The sequence below is a fragment of the Cyprinus carpio genome, chromosome B6 (assembly GCF_018340385.1).
Source record: "Cyprinus carpio isolate SPL01 chromosome B6, ASM1834038v1, whole genome shotgun sequence".
NCBI classification, from domain to species: Eukaryota; Metazoa; Chordata; class Actinopteri; order Cypriniformes; family Cyprinidae; genus Cyprinus; species Cyprinus carpio.
The window spans coordinates 25,037,231-25,057,630 of record NC_056602.1 but is presented as its reverse complement, the minus strand read 5'-3'; the positions used below and the strand labels follow the sequence as shown (position 1 = coordinate 25,057,630).

At 36.6% G+C, this 20,400-nt stretch overlaps 2 protein-coding genes and 1 long non-coding RNA gene across 5 annotated transcripts in view; 1 reads left to right on the top strand and 2 right to left on the bottom strand.

Annotated features, from left to right (window-relative positions):
- LOC109092191 (CTTNBP2 N-terminal-like protein) lies at window positions 1-13,769 on the bottom strand. Its single transcript, XM_019105945.2, has 5 exons — window positions 13,614-13,769; window positions 9,640-9,747; window positions 2,530-2,802; window positions 2,267-2,374; window positions 1-2,007 (listed from the first exon to the last, which is right to left on the bottom strand). Exons 1-5 carry the CDS (start codon window positions 13,626-13,628, stop codon window positions 943-945), a joined length of 1,569 nt encoding a protein of 522 aa, XP_018961490.1. The 5' UTR covers window positions 13,629-13,769; the 3' UTR covers window positions 1-942.
- A 679-nt stretch (window positions 13,770-14,448) lies between these two features.
- Window positions 14,449-20,400, bottom strand: part of LOC109092204 (polyhomeotic-like protein 2) — a 21,052-nt gene continuing 15,100 nt past the window's right edge. For all 3 annotated transcript variants that reach the window (XM_042726462.1, XM_042726463.1, XM_042726464.1), the window contains 6 exons: window positions 18,237-18,445; window positions 17,284-17,416; window positions 16,871-16,991; window positions 16,570-16,696; window positions 16,190-16,466; window positions 14,449-15,519 (listed from right to left, as the gene is read on the bottom strand). In XM_042726462.1, coding sequence (XP_042582396.1) covers window positions 15,359-15,519; window positions 16,190-16,466; window positions 16,570-16,696; window positions 16,871-16,991; window positions 17,284-17,416; window positions 18,237-18,445 — 1,028 coding nt within the window. In that variant the 3' untranslated portion in view covers window positions 14,449-15,358. The remainder of the gene's footprint in view (window positions 15,520-16,189; window positions 16,467-16,569; window positions 16,697-16,870; window positions 16,992-17,283; window positions 17,417-18,236; window positions 18,446-20,400) is intronic.
- The window catches only part of LOC122137707, a 24,665-nt gene continuing 22,777 nt past the window's right edge, over window positions 18,513-20,400 (top strand). Inside the window, exon 1 of the long non-coding RNA XR_006155044.1 lies at window positions 18,513-19,118. This is a non-coding gene — a long non-coding RNA (uncharacterized LOC122137707). The remainder of the gene's footprint in view (window positions 19,119-20,400) is intronic.

Sequence of the window (20,400 nt, the reverse complement as noted above, 5' to 3'; positions counted from 1 at the left end):
TTAAATCTCAAAATAACTTTATTTCACATACTATTTTTAAAATACAGGGTATACTGTGCAGTAAGCTTGTGTACTAGTATTCCTTTCCAAATATAGCCTATGAATGGCTGACGATGGGTGATACTGTGCCCTCTGCTGGCTGGATTTAGGCAGTACAAATATTCAAAACTAAAATCTTTTGCTCCAGCCCATGTCTACAAGTGTAACAAAAAATGTAAAAATGATACTGGTTATAAAAATAACATTCATATCAGATCACAAAAAGAATACAAACTTAAAAGATAAACAAAACAGAGCATTATAATGTGATACAAACATTTGTAACATGATTCTGAGCGAGATGTAAATATTAGGCTAAATATCCAATACCTTTAGATATACAAAACAAACTGCTATGTCAGAAAGCAAAGGATTATTTGCACATGCAATCTGTTAAATATATAATTCAGTGTAAAAACTAGATGGTAAAATGTTCAGATACACAATCATGTGCACTATTGTTCAAGATTTTGGGGTTGGTAAGTTTTTTTATGTTTTTGAAAGAAGTCTATTATGCTCACCATGGCTGCATTTATTATATTATTAACAATACAGTGAAACAGCAATGTTGTAAAATATTTTTACAATTTAAAATAACTGATTTTTTATTTTTTTTAAACTGTACAGACCCCAAACTTTTGAATGGCAGTTTTTATATAAATATTTGTCTGAATAACAATATATAAAACTATTTATAGAAGCTGGTGATTGTCAGTGATAACCAGTTTTCTCATGGTAAAATACAGAATGCATAATGTATTCATGCACACAATCAACATGCATCTGAATGAAATATGGTAACATTGCAAAGTTACTTAGAAAATGTTTCAAACTTCTAAAATGATTTTAAAAACCTGAAAAATCAACAGTGTTTGACACGATCAAGTTCATTATTTGTGCTTGCTAGCCGCTAGAATACAGCACCAGGTCTGGTTCTTTGCTGTTCTCGGAGTTGCTGCTGCGTCCGCAGTTGGCCGGCGTTTGAGCCAAGCGAGCAGCTCGGAGTGTGGCTGGTGAAGGCGGCGTGTCTGCGAGGCCTGGTTTCTTGGGAGGGATGGGAGGTGGGTTCCCTCTGTCGACTCTGGGGATAGTTGGAGACCTGAGAGTGGGAGACAGCATCCCAGAGTGGGCCAATGTGTGGTAATCTGTGCCGGAAGGGGAACTGTTGGGGGAAGTTGGTTTGCTGGGACTTTGCGGAGTGCCGAGGCGATTCAGGGCTTGTGTGACGGTGCTGCGGGCTGCTTGTTTAGAAGAAACGCTGTCTAGTGAAACCACATGGGCTGCACAGGGTGAGAGGTCACATGGAGAATTCGGAGGGGAAGAGACGGTCTGAGAATCTTGATCAAAGGTGCCTTGGAACCTGTGACGGGCTGCATGGAAGCGCTGGTTGATACCAGCCTGGTACGCCGCTTGTATACTGGGTATGTCAGGTGAGTGATTGCTGTTTGTAGGGCTGTGAGCTTGTGGATTGGTCTGAGAGCTCCCATTGGTTAGCATGCCTTGCTTCTCAACATTCCCATCTTCCTCCGCAGGAACATGGTGTCCGTTTATTTCGGTCTTGTTTGAGTTCTCCTCTGCATTGTTCATCTCGCTCCTCAGCTTCTCTAGTTCTTCCTGTAGTGCTCTACAGCGTGCTTCCTCTTTTCGTAATCTCAGCCCAAGCTGCTCCCGTTCAGTGTCAAACTCAGCCAGCAGCTCCTCTCGCCTCGCCTCCATTTGCATAGCCCGCTTCTTTTCCTCCTCGATCTCCGCTCTCAGAGCCTGATTGGCCGCTCGTTCACGATCGAGGCGATGGCTGAGTTCGCTGGCACGCTGGGACTCCTCGTGTGCGCGCGTGCCGGAGCGTTTGCATTCCCGTCTCAGCGCTGTCATGAGCTGTTTATGCTGGACTCGCTGGTCTTCTAACTGTTCGTGCAGTCGTTTGTTCTCCCTCTCCATTCGGGACGTCTTCGCCTTCTCAAACTCCAACTAAACACATGTATAAAAAATACACAAATTAGTAGGAAATACACTGATAGATTCATAGATTTGCAGAAAGAAATTTTTTCTAAAATGTTTGGTTTGGAAGTTTGGAGTTGTTTCTTATATGCTCACCAAGGATGCATTTATTGGTTCTTTGCTTTGTTAAAATAACAGAGCAAAGACTCATTTTGACAATAAAAACTGTAGCCCGTTCCCCTGTAGTACCTCAAATTAAGACCACTATAATATTTTCAGTTCTTTGTACCTGCTGCAGGAGGCGCTCTCTCTCTTTCTCCAGAATGTAAGTGACATCATCTCCTTCTGCAGTATCCTCAGCATGCTTCCTCTTCTCCTCCTCCAGATCAACAATGACCTGAAACCACCACAAAGGGGCGACAGGATGAGATAAAGATTAGCCTATAAACCAATCCAATCTCTCCTTGACCTGGTAAATCCAATTTAAATGATATGATGCTCACATCAGTATCGATGTAAGTGGCTTTCAGCTGTTATGCAGCACAAACTCACCCTCCTGTGTCTGTTCTCAGCAGCTGCTAGCTGTTTCAGCATCTTCTCCTGCATCCTTCTGCAGTGTCCGACCACCAGTTTCAGCACCGTCAAAGGATCCGAGCGAGCCGTGGACCCACAGACCCCCTCTCGTCTCTGGGAGGAACTTCCTCCGTCCCCCCTGGTCTGGCCGGAGCTCTGGAGGACCTCACTGTCTCTCTGCAGGGCCAGGAATGGGTCGCTCAGGCTGTATTTGCCATATCGCTCCCACATGTAGGAATCTCTACGCTGGGCCTGTAGCAAAACAGAGACAGATAGGGATTTATTGGATTATTTTAGATGGATAGCTGCACATTTCACTTTAAACAATTAGTGTTTAAACTCCAATTTTCCATAATGTTTTGATTAGTGCTGTCAAAATGAGTGTGTTAACACAGGAACGGAGCTAGGGTTGGCCACCACACTCAAAACTGCTGCTTCTTGTCTCTTTTTTTCTTGACAACAATTGCGTTTTTTCAGACGCACACTTCGGCTCAGCGCCAGACACGGGCATGAAAAAGCTACAGGTGACGAGGAGCTTCAGTTGAACAACAGTGAACTGTGGTCAGGCCATATGTCAGTAAAAACAAATTTTTCTGTCCTGTCTGCCGTTATACTTTGCTCGTAGCGTGTGCTCTTCAATCGCACACACAAATACAATGCCGCTCGCTGTAGTCTTTATCATTTCATATTAAAGCGCGAGTGAAATTATACAAGCATGCGTGTCAGATCCACGTCACTTTCAGCAGCAGCAGCTCTTAAATGAATAGCAGCCAAAAAAAGCTAATAACCCAGCTGCTGTGATGTCTGTAAATCACAGAACAAAAAAAAAGAGGAAATCAATAACTTTTTGTAGCTGTAAGGACTCATCTATATTTAATTTAGAATTTAGTGTTTGATAAAGTTTATTCCATTTCTGTATATTTTCAAAGGCAAAGGTGAATATGACATTTATTATAATGGGTTTATGTAAAGATTGTTTGAAGTTCACTTAAATGAGAAGTTAGTTTTTAAAGTCTAATAATTTTTTTTAATTGATAGCTCACAATTATACTGTAATGTTGAATGGCTATAGTCAATGGTTGAATATTAGGGGAAAAAAATAACAATTTCCTAGAGACATCAGTAGTATTGGTATCAGTGATACTGGCCTTCAGTCATAAAAAATATGCCATTAAACAAATATTAAAAATATACTGTCTTTATGTTGTTTCTACATTAATTTGAAGATTGCATGTGAAATATTGCAATATAAAAGTATATTTAAAAACATTAATGTTAGTTGGGATTAACTGTGATTAATCACGATTCATTTATGAAAAAATGTGTGATTATTTATTTATTTTTTTAATCAGTTGACAGCACTACTTTTGATATGAAAACGCTTTCCAAGATCTGTTGTCTTGGTAGTTTGCGGCTCGTTTTTGTAGCTTCTATTCAAAACAACTCTGCAAGCCTTGTAAAGCTGCCTCTACTTTTCTCTTTCACACAGACACACTCGGTACATACTTGCTTTCTAAACAGGAAACGAGATGACACAGAGCACATGACCCTGCCAAAAGCAACATAAACCATTCTCTTAGGCTCTGTGTGTATATGTGTGTGTGTGTGTGTGTGTGTGTGCACATTCAGCTCCCGGTGTTTGTTGTTTTAAGTAATATAGGGATGAAATAATTGCTACAGTTTAGGTAGGGTCAATGCAGTGAACGGGACACCAAAAAAAGTTCCAGCTGGAGTAATTTAATACCTCCTGAAATGACTCTGAACTAAAACATTTCACCCAGAAAAAAAAAAAAAAACACAAGGATAAGGAACCGAAAGGAACTGTTGAACAGTGAAGAGAGAGTTGCTGATTGCTAAAGACAGTCTTAAATTACAGCATTCAAATAGTGTCAACAATCTGAGACCAACAGCAAAAAAAAAAAAAAAGTTACTCAGTTTGCCAGGTTATGGCTACATTTGGTATTCTGGGTGGTTGCTAAGGAGTTACTAGGGTGTTCTGAGCAGTGTGAGTTCTGAGTGTTGTAGGTGATTACTTAAACTAACAAATGTATTTGGTTGCAACAAAAGAGGTTGAGCTTAAACATAAAGAGAAAGGTGGGATGAAACACCCCACCTCATACAGGGTAGTTTGGAAAGAGATGGCAGGTTTTATGAGTCCAGCTGAAAGCTGTAAGACTGGGAGCTTCTGAAAAATGACTAGATATCTACAGGGAATAGAGGTATGAAAATGAATGTCTGGAGGAGGGTAAAGACACACAGATGGACATACATTAAAACACATACTAAGAGTCCAAAATTAACGTTTTGCCACACCTATCTATAGAGGATGAAAATTTATTGACCATATATAATCATTAGCAGCCACAAAACTGTATTATCCAATATTACCCTATACACATTGATGTTGTTAAGACAACTCCCAAAGAAGGGAGTATATACAACGGCTGGGTAAAAAAATATTGATCTTTATTATCATAACAACTTAATAGAGTGTAATTCAAGCACTTGTATACAAATCAGTACATTTTTACCTTCAATATAATAGTACTGTAGTACCAACTGACTCCCATGTTTATTTTACTGCATTAGTTAGAGATTTTTTTCCTATATTCTGTACCTGATAAATATCCAAAATAATCAATATTTCATCAAATCAGAAATCGAATCGAATCGCAAGCTTGTGAATCCAAATCGATTCGTGAAATTTGTGTCAAAATCCAGCAGCCCTAGTATAAACCATGTACATATACCATGTTGAAATGAAAAAGTCAAAGAAATGTAGATAGAATAGATGGCTCGATGCTAAACTAACACAGAGATGCCTGATAGAATGCCTGATACACCACAGGTTCTCCACTGCATTGTCAAATCACTCGGCTCATATGCTCTTTAGAGTGACGGATTCAGGTCGGAACATGCATGTCCATCTGGTAAGTGTGTGTGAGAGTATTTGCTGTTTAATGGTTTACTCAAGTTCAGCAGCATAAAACCTTCTAAGATTCTGCTTCTCCAGGAATTTAAGATTATCAGAAACTCACACACTAGCCATGATGAACGTGGTAAATGAGTGCAAGTCAGTACACTTTGACTCTTTGTGAACCTCTGTGGCACTGATGCTGGAGAAGATAAACGTGCCGTGCAGACGTGACACAATGAGTGTTTTACAGTCTCTGAAGCAGAAGTGGTGAGAAAGAAAGAGGGTAAAGGCTGTTTTTTTTTGTCTAGAGGAAGCCTGCTGGAAGTGCTTTACAAGAAAATGAGAATGATGGTGGGTGACATTACCAGCAATACTTTAATGAGAGCTTGGGGTTTTAAAAACACTGTAAAAATGACACACAGCAGCTTTAAAGATGAATGTAATTTGTTGCATGCAACCTGTAACAAAAATGCATGTCTTGGAATTTGTGGGATTTCAGTTGTCACCAAGGTATCCAATGACAAACTGGAAAAAAATAAGCATTCACTGGGTAAATTTCTTGTTCTGGGAATTATGACGGGAAAAAAAGGGGTAAACATCAAGGGGAAAAAACTTAATTAAGGGTAGGCATTTCTGAAGTAGACATCTTTAAGATAGGTATCTAGGAGTTGTTACATAATAAGTAAAATCTTGTTATATTATGTAACAGCTTTGATTTATATTTATACTAAGTCAGAAAAGAAAAGTGTGGTAAAGAAAGGTCAAATAGGGTTACAAGATGATATGTCAGACTATATACAGTATGTATAATAATATAATAAATAAAAAGAAAACAGATAGAATAGAAAAAGAATAGAGCAAGCTAGTGTTAGAGGTCTTTTTTTATAATTGTATAATAAATGAAAAGAAAATAGATAGAATACAAAAAGATTAGAAAGGTAGTTCGATTTTTTTTTTTAAACAGAATTAGAATAGTGAGTGCAAAAGTTAGAGGGTCAAATAAAGATGAAAGAGATGTGTTTTAAGCCGATATATACATTTAATATATATACTTTTAATGATTGCATTTCTGCATTATATTTATACAGGATTAAAAATGTAATTATGTAATGATTTAATGATATTATATTAAAAAGTAATAAATAATAAACATACTAGTAATAAATATATCAGTTATATTTTTTATTAATTAATATTTGTCCATTCTCCATATAGCACAAAATGTAAACTAAAATAAAAGTATTGTATTCAAGCTGACTACTGTACTTGGTCATTTAAGCTCCAAATAGCCCAAATAATCAACAGCTGTATGTACTGTATGTAAAACCTTTTGTTTATCAAGTTAATGGATGTCTGCTTTCCATTCTATATTTATGATGTTTTCAATTGTGTGTGTGTGTGTGTGTGTGTGTGTGTGTTTAGGCTAATAGCTTGAGCAATTATGGGGGCCTTGGGAAGATTAACCTTACTAATGACTTAAGATAAGTCAGCCAGTCTGGTGCCTTCAAACATGTGTGTGTGTTAGTCTATCTGATAGATAAAGCTACCATAAAGAGTATCTTCACTGAGAACATTAGAGAGACCAGGGATAAAATAGTGAGATACTGTTGGTATCTGCTACCTGCACTCTCAAAATCATACTAACCACTCATTTGATAGTAAAATATAGAAAGCTATTTTTGTTAATACATTTACTCGCTTAACTTTGAGCTGAACACCTGGAAGGCATTCTTTTTGGAACTCAAAGTCTATTTACTTGTTAGTCATGAAATGTTTTCAAGTTTTCCTGCAAAAGTCAACAGCTGCTAAGGGGCAGAAATAAGCATGGAAATGATTATTTGAGCAAAATACCATTTAGTTCCCCTCTTTTTTCAGAGAAAGCACCACAAGCAAATAATGAATAGTGTTTGGATGTACGATTAGCATGACTAATAAAGTTATACAGAAATTAGGAGATGTTGGGATGTGACTTCTGCCCTCCTGTTGATTTTCCCCTTTAACTTTGACCAAATGCATAAGGGAAATTTGCAATGTGTATGTGTGTGAGAGAGTCAAAGCAGAAAAGTCATGCCTTAATGACCTCATTCAAAGCAGGCAATGAGTGACAGAGATTGTAATCCCAGCATGCCAGAACATCGCCCCTAAAAACCACAAAGAGGTTTAGAAGAAATATGCAGTTGGGTTAAATATATGCTATCTACGTAAGAAGTCACCTAAAAGTGATTCAGAGGAATGGTTAATACCCCAAATCTACGGTCTGTGATGCTCACATAGCCCCAGTCCAATGCTTTCAAGAACAGGAATGCAGCAGATAATATCTGTTCAGCCTTCCATAGAGATTTACCACAAAAAAAAAAAAACATGATCTGAGAGCTCAGATGCTGAATTTTATTACCATGCTAACATGATCAGATGAACAGACGACACTACAATAGAGTTTAAAGCTGAAACTAGACAACAGGAAATGTGCGTATAATGTTTGACATGTTTATGTGTGGCTTTGAAGAGAACAAACAACATTCAAAGGCTTGATCAGGGGCCCAGAGTACTGGCGTTTGTACAAACGCAAATGATGTCCTCAGAAAGGGAAGTTGTCTTGCTCACTGTCTGGCTGATTCTGAGTCATTCCTACATTGCCAAATCAGTATCTCAGCAGCTACTGTGGTATATATAAATTGAAAGAAAACTCAAAACCTGTTTCAGGCTACATTTCACCACATCTCATTGTAACAACTTAATTTATTAGTGCATTAAATATGCAAACTTATTGTGACTGGAATATGATTTAGAGGACTAAAACAGGATTTTTGTGAATTGCACCATTATAATGGTGCTGAATGATTGCAATGTATTTACATAGTACTCTAGTGAGGCAGATTTGATTGTTCATCCTGAGTTTAGTTCAGCCTGCTGGATCTGAGGCAGTGTTTGGAAGCCTGGTGTCCACCAGAAGTGTGGGATGATCATGAGGCCCAGCAAAAATGCTGGAATGTAGTAGGAGACTCACAGAAAAAATAAATATTTAGCAGAAAAGTGTTTGGTGAAAAAGCAAAGTGAATGAGAATCCAGTCAACTCTAATTAAACCCTGCTGAACGCAGTTGAACTGGGAACATAGGAAATAGCAAAACACAGGAAGTACAACAAAATAAGTTTTAACAGCGGTTATGATCAAATATCAATCATTTTTACATTTAGAGTAGGATCTTGGCAACTGTTCCAAAAATGTGTGAATTTGGCATCATTTCTAGTGTTTACGAAAGCTAAAGCTGTAGATGGTTTCTTAGTGTTATTTTATACACTACTTTTTTAGTTAGTGTTAGCGTGCACAGTTGAGCTCTGAGCCAGACGGACATCTGGCTTTTGTTGAGTGATACAGCTATAATGTCTCTCAGGGTTATCTAGTCTGCTGTGCAAAGAGTTAAATGTGTTTGACAGCAAACTACCGACTGTCAATACGCAATTACTGAAGCATACTATTATTGAAGTATTGACTTATTAATATTGATGTAATTTTTCATTAACAAGCAAAACCTCATCAGTAAAACCATCACGAGAACCAGAGATGGACTTTATCAATCTCAACTATCTAGGTCATTATAAAATTCCTGCAGGACAATCTGGGCTTGTTTATATATTTGGTTGATGGGAACTCTCCAAGGAATTCCAAAAAATACACACCACAAGATCATAAGAACCGCTTATTAGCTCCCTAATGGTGTAAATTAATGTATGACTTTGGTCGCAGCTGCTCGGATAAACATGCAGCAACAGCTCTGTACATAGCTGAACATCTAAACATCTTGAATGAATAAATTAGTCCAGATGCTCCTGGATAAATTGTACATGACACAGGAATGATTTAATTTTTTTGTCAAGTTCACTACTGGCCCACCATGCCTATTTTCTTTCTGTTCCTCACAAAATGATCATATAGCTTAATAAGACTTAGATATGTAGTGCACAGATCATTTGTAGTGCTCTTTTATGGTTCGTTTACAGTGTTTTAAGGGCTGTATGAAGATTCTCCAAAAATTCCACAGAAAAACTGAAGTGAAGTGAACTGTTCCTTTAAGAACCAAGAGTAGCATGATTTGCCCGTACTGCTATAGACTGCTGCTTACAAAGAAACTATAAAAAACAGATTCTCATCCATTGACGGGACTGGACTAACCTTGAGTGCCTGTATGACAAAGTCTCTGGCCTCCAGCTCTCCCTCAAGAACACTGAAGAGCAGCAGCACATCTCGCTTACTCAGAGCCTCCACATACAGCCTTGACTCCTGAAAAGAAAACAAACCGGAGAAACTGAGTTGGCGACTAAATACGAAATCTAATGGCTGTTTTCAGCAAACGATACACTACATTAGGACAAAGTCTATACTAAATTGTTTGGAAAACATGTAGTCAGGCAACAATCTCCATGTCCACAAATCTTCTCCTTTCCTTTCCATCTGCAGACCAAATGACTGCAGTCTGCTGTATTCTCCATGTGCTTGTCTTGATTATACAGTGTGCTGCTTATAATAAAATAAACAATACAAACCCACAGTAAGTAAATTAACTATATAATTTTTCTTTGGGTTTCCAGTATGGATGCAGCATGCAAATTTTTTCAGTTATTGATGCCATTAAACATCAATACCACTTACAGGCATATTTGATGCACACACACACACACACACACTGGGGTCAGTACGATTTTTTAAGGTTTTTGGAAGCAACATTTAATGCATCCTTGCAAAATAAAAAGTGTTAATTTCTTTAAACAAAATCTTACTGACCCCAAACTTTTAAATGGTAGCATAATTATTTTAGAAGTACTTTTTAGGTTACATTAAAAAACACTTTTTATATTATATATAGCAAAAAAAATTAATAAAAAAAATAATGTTTTTGCATGTTCTTAGCATCAACAAACTATGAACATAAAATAGGTAATTCTGACTTTTTATCTCACAATTCTGAGAAAAAGTCAGAATTGTGAGATAAAAAGTCGGAATTACCTATTTTATGTTATATTCAGTGGTGGAAACTGACTTTCATAGTTTGTTGATGCTAAGAACATGCAAAAACATTATTATTATTATTTTTTTGCTATATACAATATAAAAAGTGTTTCTAAACAATTCTGAGAAATAAAGTCAGAATTGAGAGATAGAAAATCTTATAATTTTTATGAATAGTTTTTTTTTTACTTAGAATTGCAAGTTTATAGCGGGTTTATATATATAAACACAATCCTGAGAAATAAAGTCAGAATTGAGAGATGAAAATTTTTATAATTTTTTTGAAGTTTTTTTCTTAGAATTGTGAGTTTATAGCGAATTTATATATAAACACAATTCTGAGAAATAAAGTCAGAATTGAAAGATAAACATTTGTATAATTTTTATAAATAGGTAGTTTTTTCTAAGAATTGTGAGTTTATAGCTCGCAATTCTGACTCTATAACACGCAACTGCGAGTTATGTCAGAATTGCAGGAATTTTTACATCCAAATTTTTTTGGGATTTTATAACTGGTAATTGCAAAATTTATATCTCACAATTATGAAAAACAAAAATGGAATGAAGTCAGATTTGTGAGATATAAACTTTTGTGAGAAACAAAGTCTAAAATTTGTTTTTATCTTGCAATTCTGTCTCGTATTTCTGAATATATATCATGGAATTCTGTGGAAAAAATAAATAAATAAACTGAAAAAATAAATATAATAAAAAAATATCTTCCAAGAGATAAAAATTCACAATTGACTTTTATTTTTTATTCAGTGGCGGAAACAGGCTTCCATAATAAACAGGCTTGCTTTGATCGTTGAAAAATTACATACCAATCAGGCCATGATTCAATTCATTTTTGCTTTATTCTTTCATAACTAAGTGCACTAAATCAACAGACTGAATTAAACCCATCACAACTTTCAGTCTCTTTATCTCTGAGAGGTTTGTTTGCAGCCATTATGCTTCATCAAAAGCAATTTATTTTAAACCAGTCCTCCTGGAGCTATCAAAGGGTTAACAGGCTTGTCCGAGAACATAATGGCTATAGATCACAGCTGTGATCTCAGAAAAACTCCCATTCCCATGTTGTGTTTCTTTCTGTGCAGTTCACAGGAAAAGAAAAAAGCAGGTCATTTTTTCCATTTTACTCTCATGAGTCAAAGCATCTGTCACACATCAAAGCTAAAGCAGCATTCCACGACTTTTCTCTTGATGGACAGCTAGAGAAAGAAACTTCTTGTTGGAAGACTGAAATTCCTTTCTGAGCTCTCGCTTCTAAATACTTAGTAATTGTGCATGGATAACCCTGAAAGTATCGAATTTCACTTTCCCATATAGCGTCGCACAGCATAAATGCTTTGACCCTGCGCTGCAAGCTTCAACTGAAATAATCTTATGAAACTCAATCTAGGTTTCTTCCTTCTGACCCCGCTTCATGTCGAGATTTTGTGTGGTTAGCCAAAGTTTCCACATCATGAAGACACGAAGGAGTCTCAGAGTGTTACATAATATGCCAGAGACGGAAGACGTCCAGCTACTGTGCTCCAGCTGAAATTTGGAAGCTTGACTTTCACATCAGAGCTGCCATAATTCGCATTACTGTACTTTGCAGTGCATGAATTCAAATTCTCCTTTTCATCTGTGTTGTCGTGCAACCTTCAGTCAATCTGTGCTTGTAAACAGCCGTCACATGACTTTTGATGTATTGTGCACCGATGGGAACTGCGTACTAGATCTGAAGCCGTGAGTATGCAAGAAAGCTTTCATGGTTTGTGGTTTACCCGTTCAAACCGTGCTAATTTGAAGTGTGTTCCTAAGCAAAGCCATACTTTATAGACGCGCTAATTTCACAAATTCACTATGCCTTTTATAAAACCCTAAGAAAATTATTTCATGCATGAGTAAGTGCTATACAGTTATATAGATCACGTGAAAAAAATAAAATAAAATTCGCAAGCGTGTCTCTTTACTAAAACTTGTGATTTAGAATGAAACATTATAGGAAAAGGTGATAAAAAGAGTCAAAACATTCTTAGAGATCATTATATCTCTACAAAACCTTTCTCTTATGTGCACTTGAGGATTAGCCAATGGTGTTCTTCATGGTTGACTAATTTGGCATTTCCTTTGTAATGGTGCCCGTGCCTTTCTGAATTAAAGGGTGCTACACTATTCAACATCGGGCCTGAATGCTTCTTAAATTACCCAGCATTTCTCCCTGGAGCTAGACTGAAGCAGGCAGTGTTTGAGTCCAAGCTCACCAGACATGTCAGAAGGTAATTAATTTAATCCTCAAGCTGCTTGTGAGCTACAAAACAGATGGCCCAAAGTCAACTGCCTGTTGATGTGATCAGCTGTACAGACTTCATAAACTGTTTTAAGCAGTTAAAAATAACGTTCTCATAGATTTTGTTTTATTGTTGCACATATTTCAAAATCCTATTTTTTTCACGTTCAAAGATTTTTTTTTTATTATTATTATTTTTTTGCAAATAGGATTTTGAAAATATAACGTACAAAAATTACGAGACCATTTTCTGAGACCTAATTGAGTTAGAAAATAATATAAAATTATTTAATATAATATATAATTGTGATCAAAAGTTCCTTTTTTTCCCTGACTTTTTTCTGTGATGTTATGTATCCAAACCTAATGTAACTTTACTGCAGTTTTGGGCATCATTAGAGTTTATCAGACTCGGAAAGCGTCATATGTATGATGCCCAAAAATGATGAACGCCTATTGATGCAAAAATGCTACCTATGTAGACAGCACACTACGCTTCGAGACCATAGTTCGAGATAGCATGGTAAAATTATACATTTATGCAGACCTCACAAGCAAAAAAGCAGTAAAATAAGACTGTTTACTTTAAAAAGCGATGTCTGGACTATTTGAAGTTGTCTTTTTTTTCCTTTTCCATATGCTTCTCCTCATATAACTGAAAAAACTCCGTGTAGGAAGGACGTGTACTGGCTTAAGCTGCTGTCAGAACTGTTGGCTATTTAAAAACTAATTAGCATTAAGTATTCAAACTATTCATACAATCCTAGGAAAAAATACTTTCTCTGCTATCGTGCTCATTTTCTTCACTTTTCTTTCTTTATAAGTATTAAGCGATATGTTATAAAGATAACGTTCTCACCGTTGTGGGTGCCATGCCAGGTTTGATCAGTTTCCAATATCTCTCATCGAGCAGCACCGTTGTTGAGGATCGGCTTCACCGAAGTTCATCTGCGTGAAGGAACGCAAACAGACATCTTACGTAGCCAATAGGGTGTAAGCGTTTTAGCTGAATAGACCAATTAGAAACGAGACGCAGGGACAGGAGGCGGGGCGTAACGGGAAAAGTTTATAAAATGGGATTCTTTGTGCAGCGGCCAGCGGTGAGTCTATAAAACACTCTTCGGTCCTGAACCACCAACACGTCTTATTCACGACATATTTGGACGGGTTTCTGTGAAAACAAAGTTTTTTATGATATCAGGGTCGAGTTAGATAAATAACCACTCTTAAACTCATTCTAAATGTTGAAAATATGTAGACGGTTAGTTAAATTTGAAGAAATGCACGTGTGCCACCTAGTGGTGTCCTATTGTAATTAGAAGCACACAAAATAAGAGCAGCCCCAAAAAGTATTTGGACATTCATTTCAGAGTTTAAAGTACAGTAGTCAACATTTGAAGTGGATCTAAAGTTTTTATAAAACCAAAATGCGTTCTTGTTGACTACTGTAGACAAATGCCTTTAAAATATCAAACTGGGTGGCATTTTATTTACAAAAATTAAAAGAAAAAAAGTTTTACAAAAATAAGTATGTTAGGTTTTTAATTGCAAAATGATATATTTATTTTCAGGATTGGTTGGGTATTTTATCTAATCTATGTAATGAAAAATTAAGAGTTGAATAAATCAAACAATGATAATTAAGCCATGTGAGGAAAATGTGATATAAGGTCAACAAATTGACACAAAAATCCTTCATTAAAAATGTTATATTACAAATTTCATTCATCTGATAAATACAGGCATTTCGCAAAGCATTGTACAAAAAACCCAATTCATCATCACAATCCTTTCTTGCAACACACAAGGACAAATCTGGGCACAATTAAAACCAAACATAGCGTCATTCCCAATATCCAAGACAAATACAATTTAATGTGCATCTCAAAACCAGAGCGTCTGTACGGACACACATTGAATAAGGCGCTGTTGACAGGCATTTATCAGACTGGATCCCTTCTTACAGGTTGTATCGGTTTTCAGGTTTAGAGTTGAATATTCCATTCCTGTGCTTCTGTTATTCAAGTCTTCTCAAAGTAAATGTGACAGTGAAATAGCACCAGTTTTTTGTGATTCAACTCTGTAACAAATACTCACACACAAAGGTAAGAATAATTTACTTAAACATATTTGTACTGTACAAAAGCATCTGACATGTACAATAAGACAAAATCATACCTGAAAACAACAAATGTACAATCCAGAGACATCTGGGCCAAGATGTGGGACTGTAAAACCACATGATAATATTAGTTCTGTTTGGACAGCACTGTTGTGATACGTACATTATCCAAAGATTTCTTCTGAGCACCGATACAACTAGTTAAGTCCAGTCATAATTCCAAATCACTGATTCATAATGCCTTCCATTCGGTCTAAGTCACTATTGTGCGATTTTTCATAGGTAGTCGGGTCATTTTCTGTTCCAGCTGAATTTATTTCGGTTCTTTTCATGAGGAGGTGGAGTTTTGGGCTTTTGCCCCAATATGTATAAAGTTTTTAGATGTTGATTTAAAAAAAAAAAAAATGTAGTGCAGTTGGGGTGCTGTAGTCACTAGGTCAAGGTCAGTGACATCAGAGGACACACACACACTTGCTGCCTTTTCAAGGCTTGGAATCTTTCAACATGTTTATGCGAGCGAAGATCTTGAGGGCGGGTCCTAATTTAATATTCATGGCACTCATGAGGTGATCTTCCTTCAGTAGCAGCATGGCCTGTCCATCAATCTCCTGAGCACGAAACTCATCTGCAATCTCCTGGCAACCTAATTGTGAAGTCACAAAAATTTGCATCATTAAACAGCACATTTTTAAATAAATTTGAAGTCATTTAAAACTTGATTTACATCATAACTTTCTATTTATCTTTTTTTATCCCATCTTTTTATTATATTGTTATATTTTATGACCAAATATCATATCAAGTGCATGTGCATATACACTACTGTTCAAAATATATATATATATATATATATATATATATATATATATATATATATATATATATATATATATATATATTTTTTTTTTTTTTTATAAGGAGTCTCTCATGCTCACCAGGGCTGCATTTATTTGATTAAAAATGCAGTAAAACAGCAATATTGTGAAATATTATTACAGTTTAAAATAACTATTTTATGTTTGAATGTAATTTATTCCTCTGATGGTAAAGCTGCATTTTCAGCATCATTACTCCAGTCTTCAGTGTCACATGATCCTTCAGAAATCATTCTAATATGCTGATTTGCTGCTCAAGAAACATTTCCTATCATTATGCTAAAAACAATTGTGCTGCTTCATTTTTTCTTTGATGAACATATATATATATATTTTTTAAATTCCTAAAGGAAAATTATACTGAACCCAAACTTGTCTTTAGAGCACTTGGAATATGGTACAAAATATACATATACCCAAATGATATGAGCGACTTACCTGGCAAAGAGCGAATGAACTCAAACACCTCCTGCACATTCCATTTGGTGGGGTCAATTGGCAGGAAGTGCTGACTGAAGAGAGGAAGCTCTTGGGGATCGTTAGCAGCGACCCCACCTTGAGAAATGATTGGGCCAGAACTGGCTGCAGAGAGCGGGGAAGTTGCTTCCTCATAGCTGGAGATATCCGAACAGGGACTGGACTCTCCTTGACTAGGCTGAGATTGGAGCGGTGAGGATATAGATTCTCCCTGAGATTGCTGAGACACAGAGAGCCGCTGTGGGATAGAACAGACTATATGAGGATGATTTACTATATATATTTATACAAAAACATTGTGGGATGAACCACTACAACATTGTACTGAAGTAGCTGTTCACCTGCTTTTTGGCCTCCCTGCCTCTGGGACTATGAGACCTCCTCCTTCTCCACTGATTTATCTGATTGGTTGTTTTAGTTCTGTCGGGGTGGAACAGACCAACCCGCTTCGTGCAACTTACACTGTATCTGTTCAAGAGGGTTATACATTACAATACAGATAAAAATATTGCACCTCACAGAAATATATTATTAGCTATCAGTTTGGTAGCAGCTGAATGAATAAGTGTATCTATGCATACATATATTAATCATGCATTTCTAGATATTTTCATTTTAGAAAAATGATTTTGAATCTCTAACCTTTTAGCACAGACCATGGAACAGAAGCGTTTTGAGCGTTTGAACTTGTAGGCAAAATCGACCCATCCACAGAGCTCACATGTGAGCTTGGGCTCCTCCGGTTCCTCCTGGGTCCTCGTGTCTGATGAAAAATGATAAAATGTTAAGTATTAAGTTACAGTTTTATTTATGACTAGCTGAAACAGAGTTTGTGTGTAACCGCTGGAATGGTGAGGCCTTACTATGCTGCACTCTGATTAGACAAAGTTTCAATGGTAAAGTTCACAAACAGGAAATTCCATATCTTATGACGCTCCCTTGTTCATAACAATGCAGAATTTCCAATCTTTCAAAACTTGAAACCCTGACACTTAAAAAGGTCATGCATTTTGGAAAAACAGTATTTATTTGAATCTGCTAAATGAAATGTCTACCTTGTTGTCCAGCCTCCTCCATGTCTGAGTTTGTGGCACTGAGGGAATTACTGCTGGCTGTTTTCTCTGGATCTGAGGGAAGCTGCGTGTCTGGTTTCTTGGGGCTGTCTGCTTGCACCGGTGGTCTCTCCACCTGACAATACAGTAAACAAATGTAATGATGTCAGGCTCAATACTGGAATACTGCGGGCCCTTGTGTTAGGTTGGAATAAGCAGCTCAACAGACATTTGTAATCATTTGGATAAAAGTGTCTGCTAAATGGCTAAATGTAAATGTAATATAACAGACAATATTTTTTCTACACTAACATACAGTCAAATACAGGATGTACAAAAATTATGAATTAATGAATAAATTAATAATTATAATAATAATAATAATAATCCAATGATGATGATAATTATTATTGTAGCATTAAATTATTGTGAATAATAATAATAATTTTTGAACTACAACAATAATTAACAACAATAACAATTATTATTATTATCATTAAATAAATTTTCAGTTTAAATTTGTATTACTTTTTTATAATCCTCTGAAAGAATAATAATATTTTTTAAATTGTGTTGCATTAAAATGATTATGAATAATATTAATTTTAGAACAACAATAATTCTTATTAACAATAATAGCAATTATTATTATTATTGAGTGAATTTTCCTGTTTAAATTTATATTAGTATTTATATATTTTTTTATAAATAACTAAACAAATAAAAACTAATTTATGATTATTGTTGATGTTGTATTATCAGATTTAATTATTAGATAAAATTTAACATCATTACAATTAATAATAATGAATTATTAATAATAATAATAATTGTTATTTTGTTGTTGTTGTTATTATTAATGTAATTATTATCTTAAAATTGCTAAAATAAATGATTCTAAAATAGTCCACTATTCTAACAGTAGTAGTAGTAGTAGTAATTTTACTACAACTCACGGGGAATGGCTCAGCTCCCTCCTGAATGACAAAACCCTCGATGACGTGCGTGAGGACGTGAGGCTTCACAATGGCTTGGGGTGGCTTGTTCTCGCCGTTTTGTGCCACACTTCCCGTCACAGCTGCCGGAGGCGGCTCGCTTGGGGCTGCCGAGGTCATGGTCGGGGTCACCGGTGCTCCCGTGGGCTCGCGCGCGGTCTCCACAGAGCCTGGCGGCGGCACAGAAACAAAGCGTCGGCTCATCACCATAGCAACCACAAAAACATCGGAAGCACAAACATCAGCGGGGGACAAAAAAACAGCTGCTGGAAATAAGATACAAACAATGCACTTATAAAGTTTACGAACGTTTAAGGAATAGTTCAGCGGGAAAATAAAACTGTAAAAATGATAAATGGCTTTTAAACAGCCAAAGCTAACGTTAGATGTTTTATGTTTTTCGCTATAATTTACTCTCCCATGCCATTACAACCCATCATCATCATTATTATTATTATGTATGCAGTCGTTTTGTATGTAGAACATCATACAGCTGACGTTTGTACGTAAATCGCTTCAAAATCAATCAAGAGACCCTCGAGAGCCAATGGCGTTTGACATCAATGACGTCCAATTAGAGCGGCGCGCCATTTTTAATCTTGACGCAATGATATTTGAGAGCAACATCTGACTGAGGGGAAGATTATCAACCAATAAAGACAAAAGTTTTCTGTTCCTTAGACAAAAACTATCATATAACATCAGAATACTTAAAATCTTGAAGTATGGAGTACTTATTTGAAGTGTTTGTAACGGCATCCACCGTCACTGTATGGACAAGATGTCAAAAGACTTTAACGTTACCTTACTGAAGTTCACTGAAGAAAGAATAACGACATGAGGGTGAGTAACGTTAATTGATTACATTTTGTGAGAACTATAACTTTAAGAAACATCCCACCATCATTAGGCGTCTGAAACTTAAATCACTTAAACAAGAATACATCTCTCCTGCTGTATTTTTTTACTGTGTTCAGTCTGCGCCGTTTAAATGGACCATGTAGACACTACTGGCGTCAACTGCGTCGCGTTTTAAAACAGCTTGTAAAGTCTACACAGTTCAAATAAACGCGCCTGCGTTTTTGTTTTAAGTCCACTAACCAAAACTACTGGCTCCAAAACACAAGAGTGTCAAGACATACTGTAGCTTACCGACAAAGCGCAATAAAAAGTCATTTCCCCAAGGGGCGCTCTTCAATTCCGTCTCAAAACACGGGGGGAGCCTCATTCCCACACGCCTGTTGCGATTATATTAATGACAGAATGTCCACTCAGACTCCGCCACGCGTGCGAGGTCTACGCAACATGTAGTGTGCGCAGCTCCTTTTCTAGTGCTCCACTCCCACGCACAAGCGCTGCACATTCTGCCAGAGAGAGGCGGATCGCTCTTTCCCTGGAAGCGGCAGGTCACGTGACTCTGTAGACTAGAGGTTCAGTGAATCTTTCACTGGCGGGTGGCAGCGGTTGTGTCTTCTATGCAGGCTATATTGGGCATTATCTGATGGTAGGAAAGCGTCTTGGTCCAAAACCAGTTTATCTGTTAAGTTACTGACAGATTAGGCAGCAAGGCTGCTAGTGCCTTTTGCCAGGAAAGGAAGTCATGTGACTGGCCCAGAGTCAATTCTGGTCCATATTACTGTATGTTGGAATGGCATGCCACCCCCCATCCTACTGCTTTCTCTTTTGGCAATTCTAGTTCTTGGTGTGGGTGTCAGAAGCTTTGAATTTTAATGCAGCTGTGATTCTTTAATTCCTGCAAGCTGCGTGGTATTTGATACAGTGCCCTCAGAAAATATTGTGACACTTAAGTTATAGCCTACATACAATGTACGAATGTCATTGCATTAGATGAGAAAATACAAAAAGTCAAAAAGCAGCACAAGCACACATTTCAAGCAAAACGCTGCACAAAAGTGATTTGATGCAATTAAATGTATACGTTTTTATTCCAACTGTATTTTGTTTTACTGGTTTGTGTATTACACTCAGTCTTTATTGATCTCTCCAAAATATACATTATAATAAAAAAATATTTGTTGGATGAAAACATACACACACAATTAATCAGTTTAGAATAATGTGCTCATTAAAAAGTGTATACCTTTTTAATGAGCACAGAAGTCTA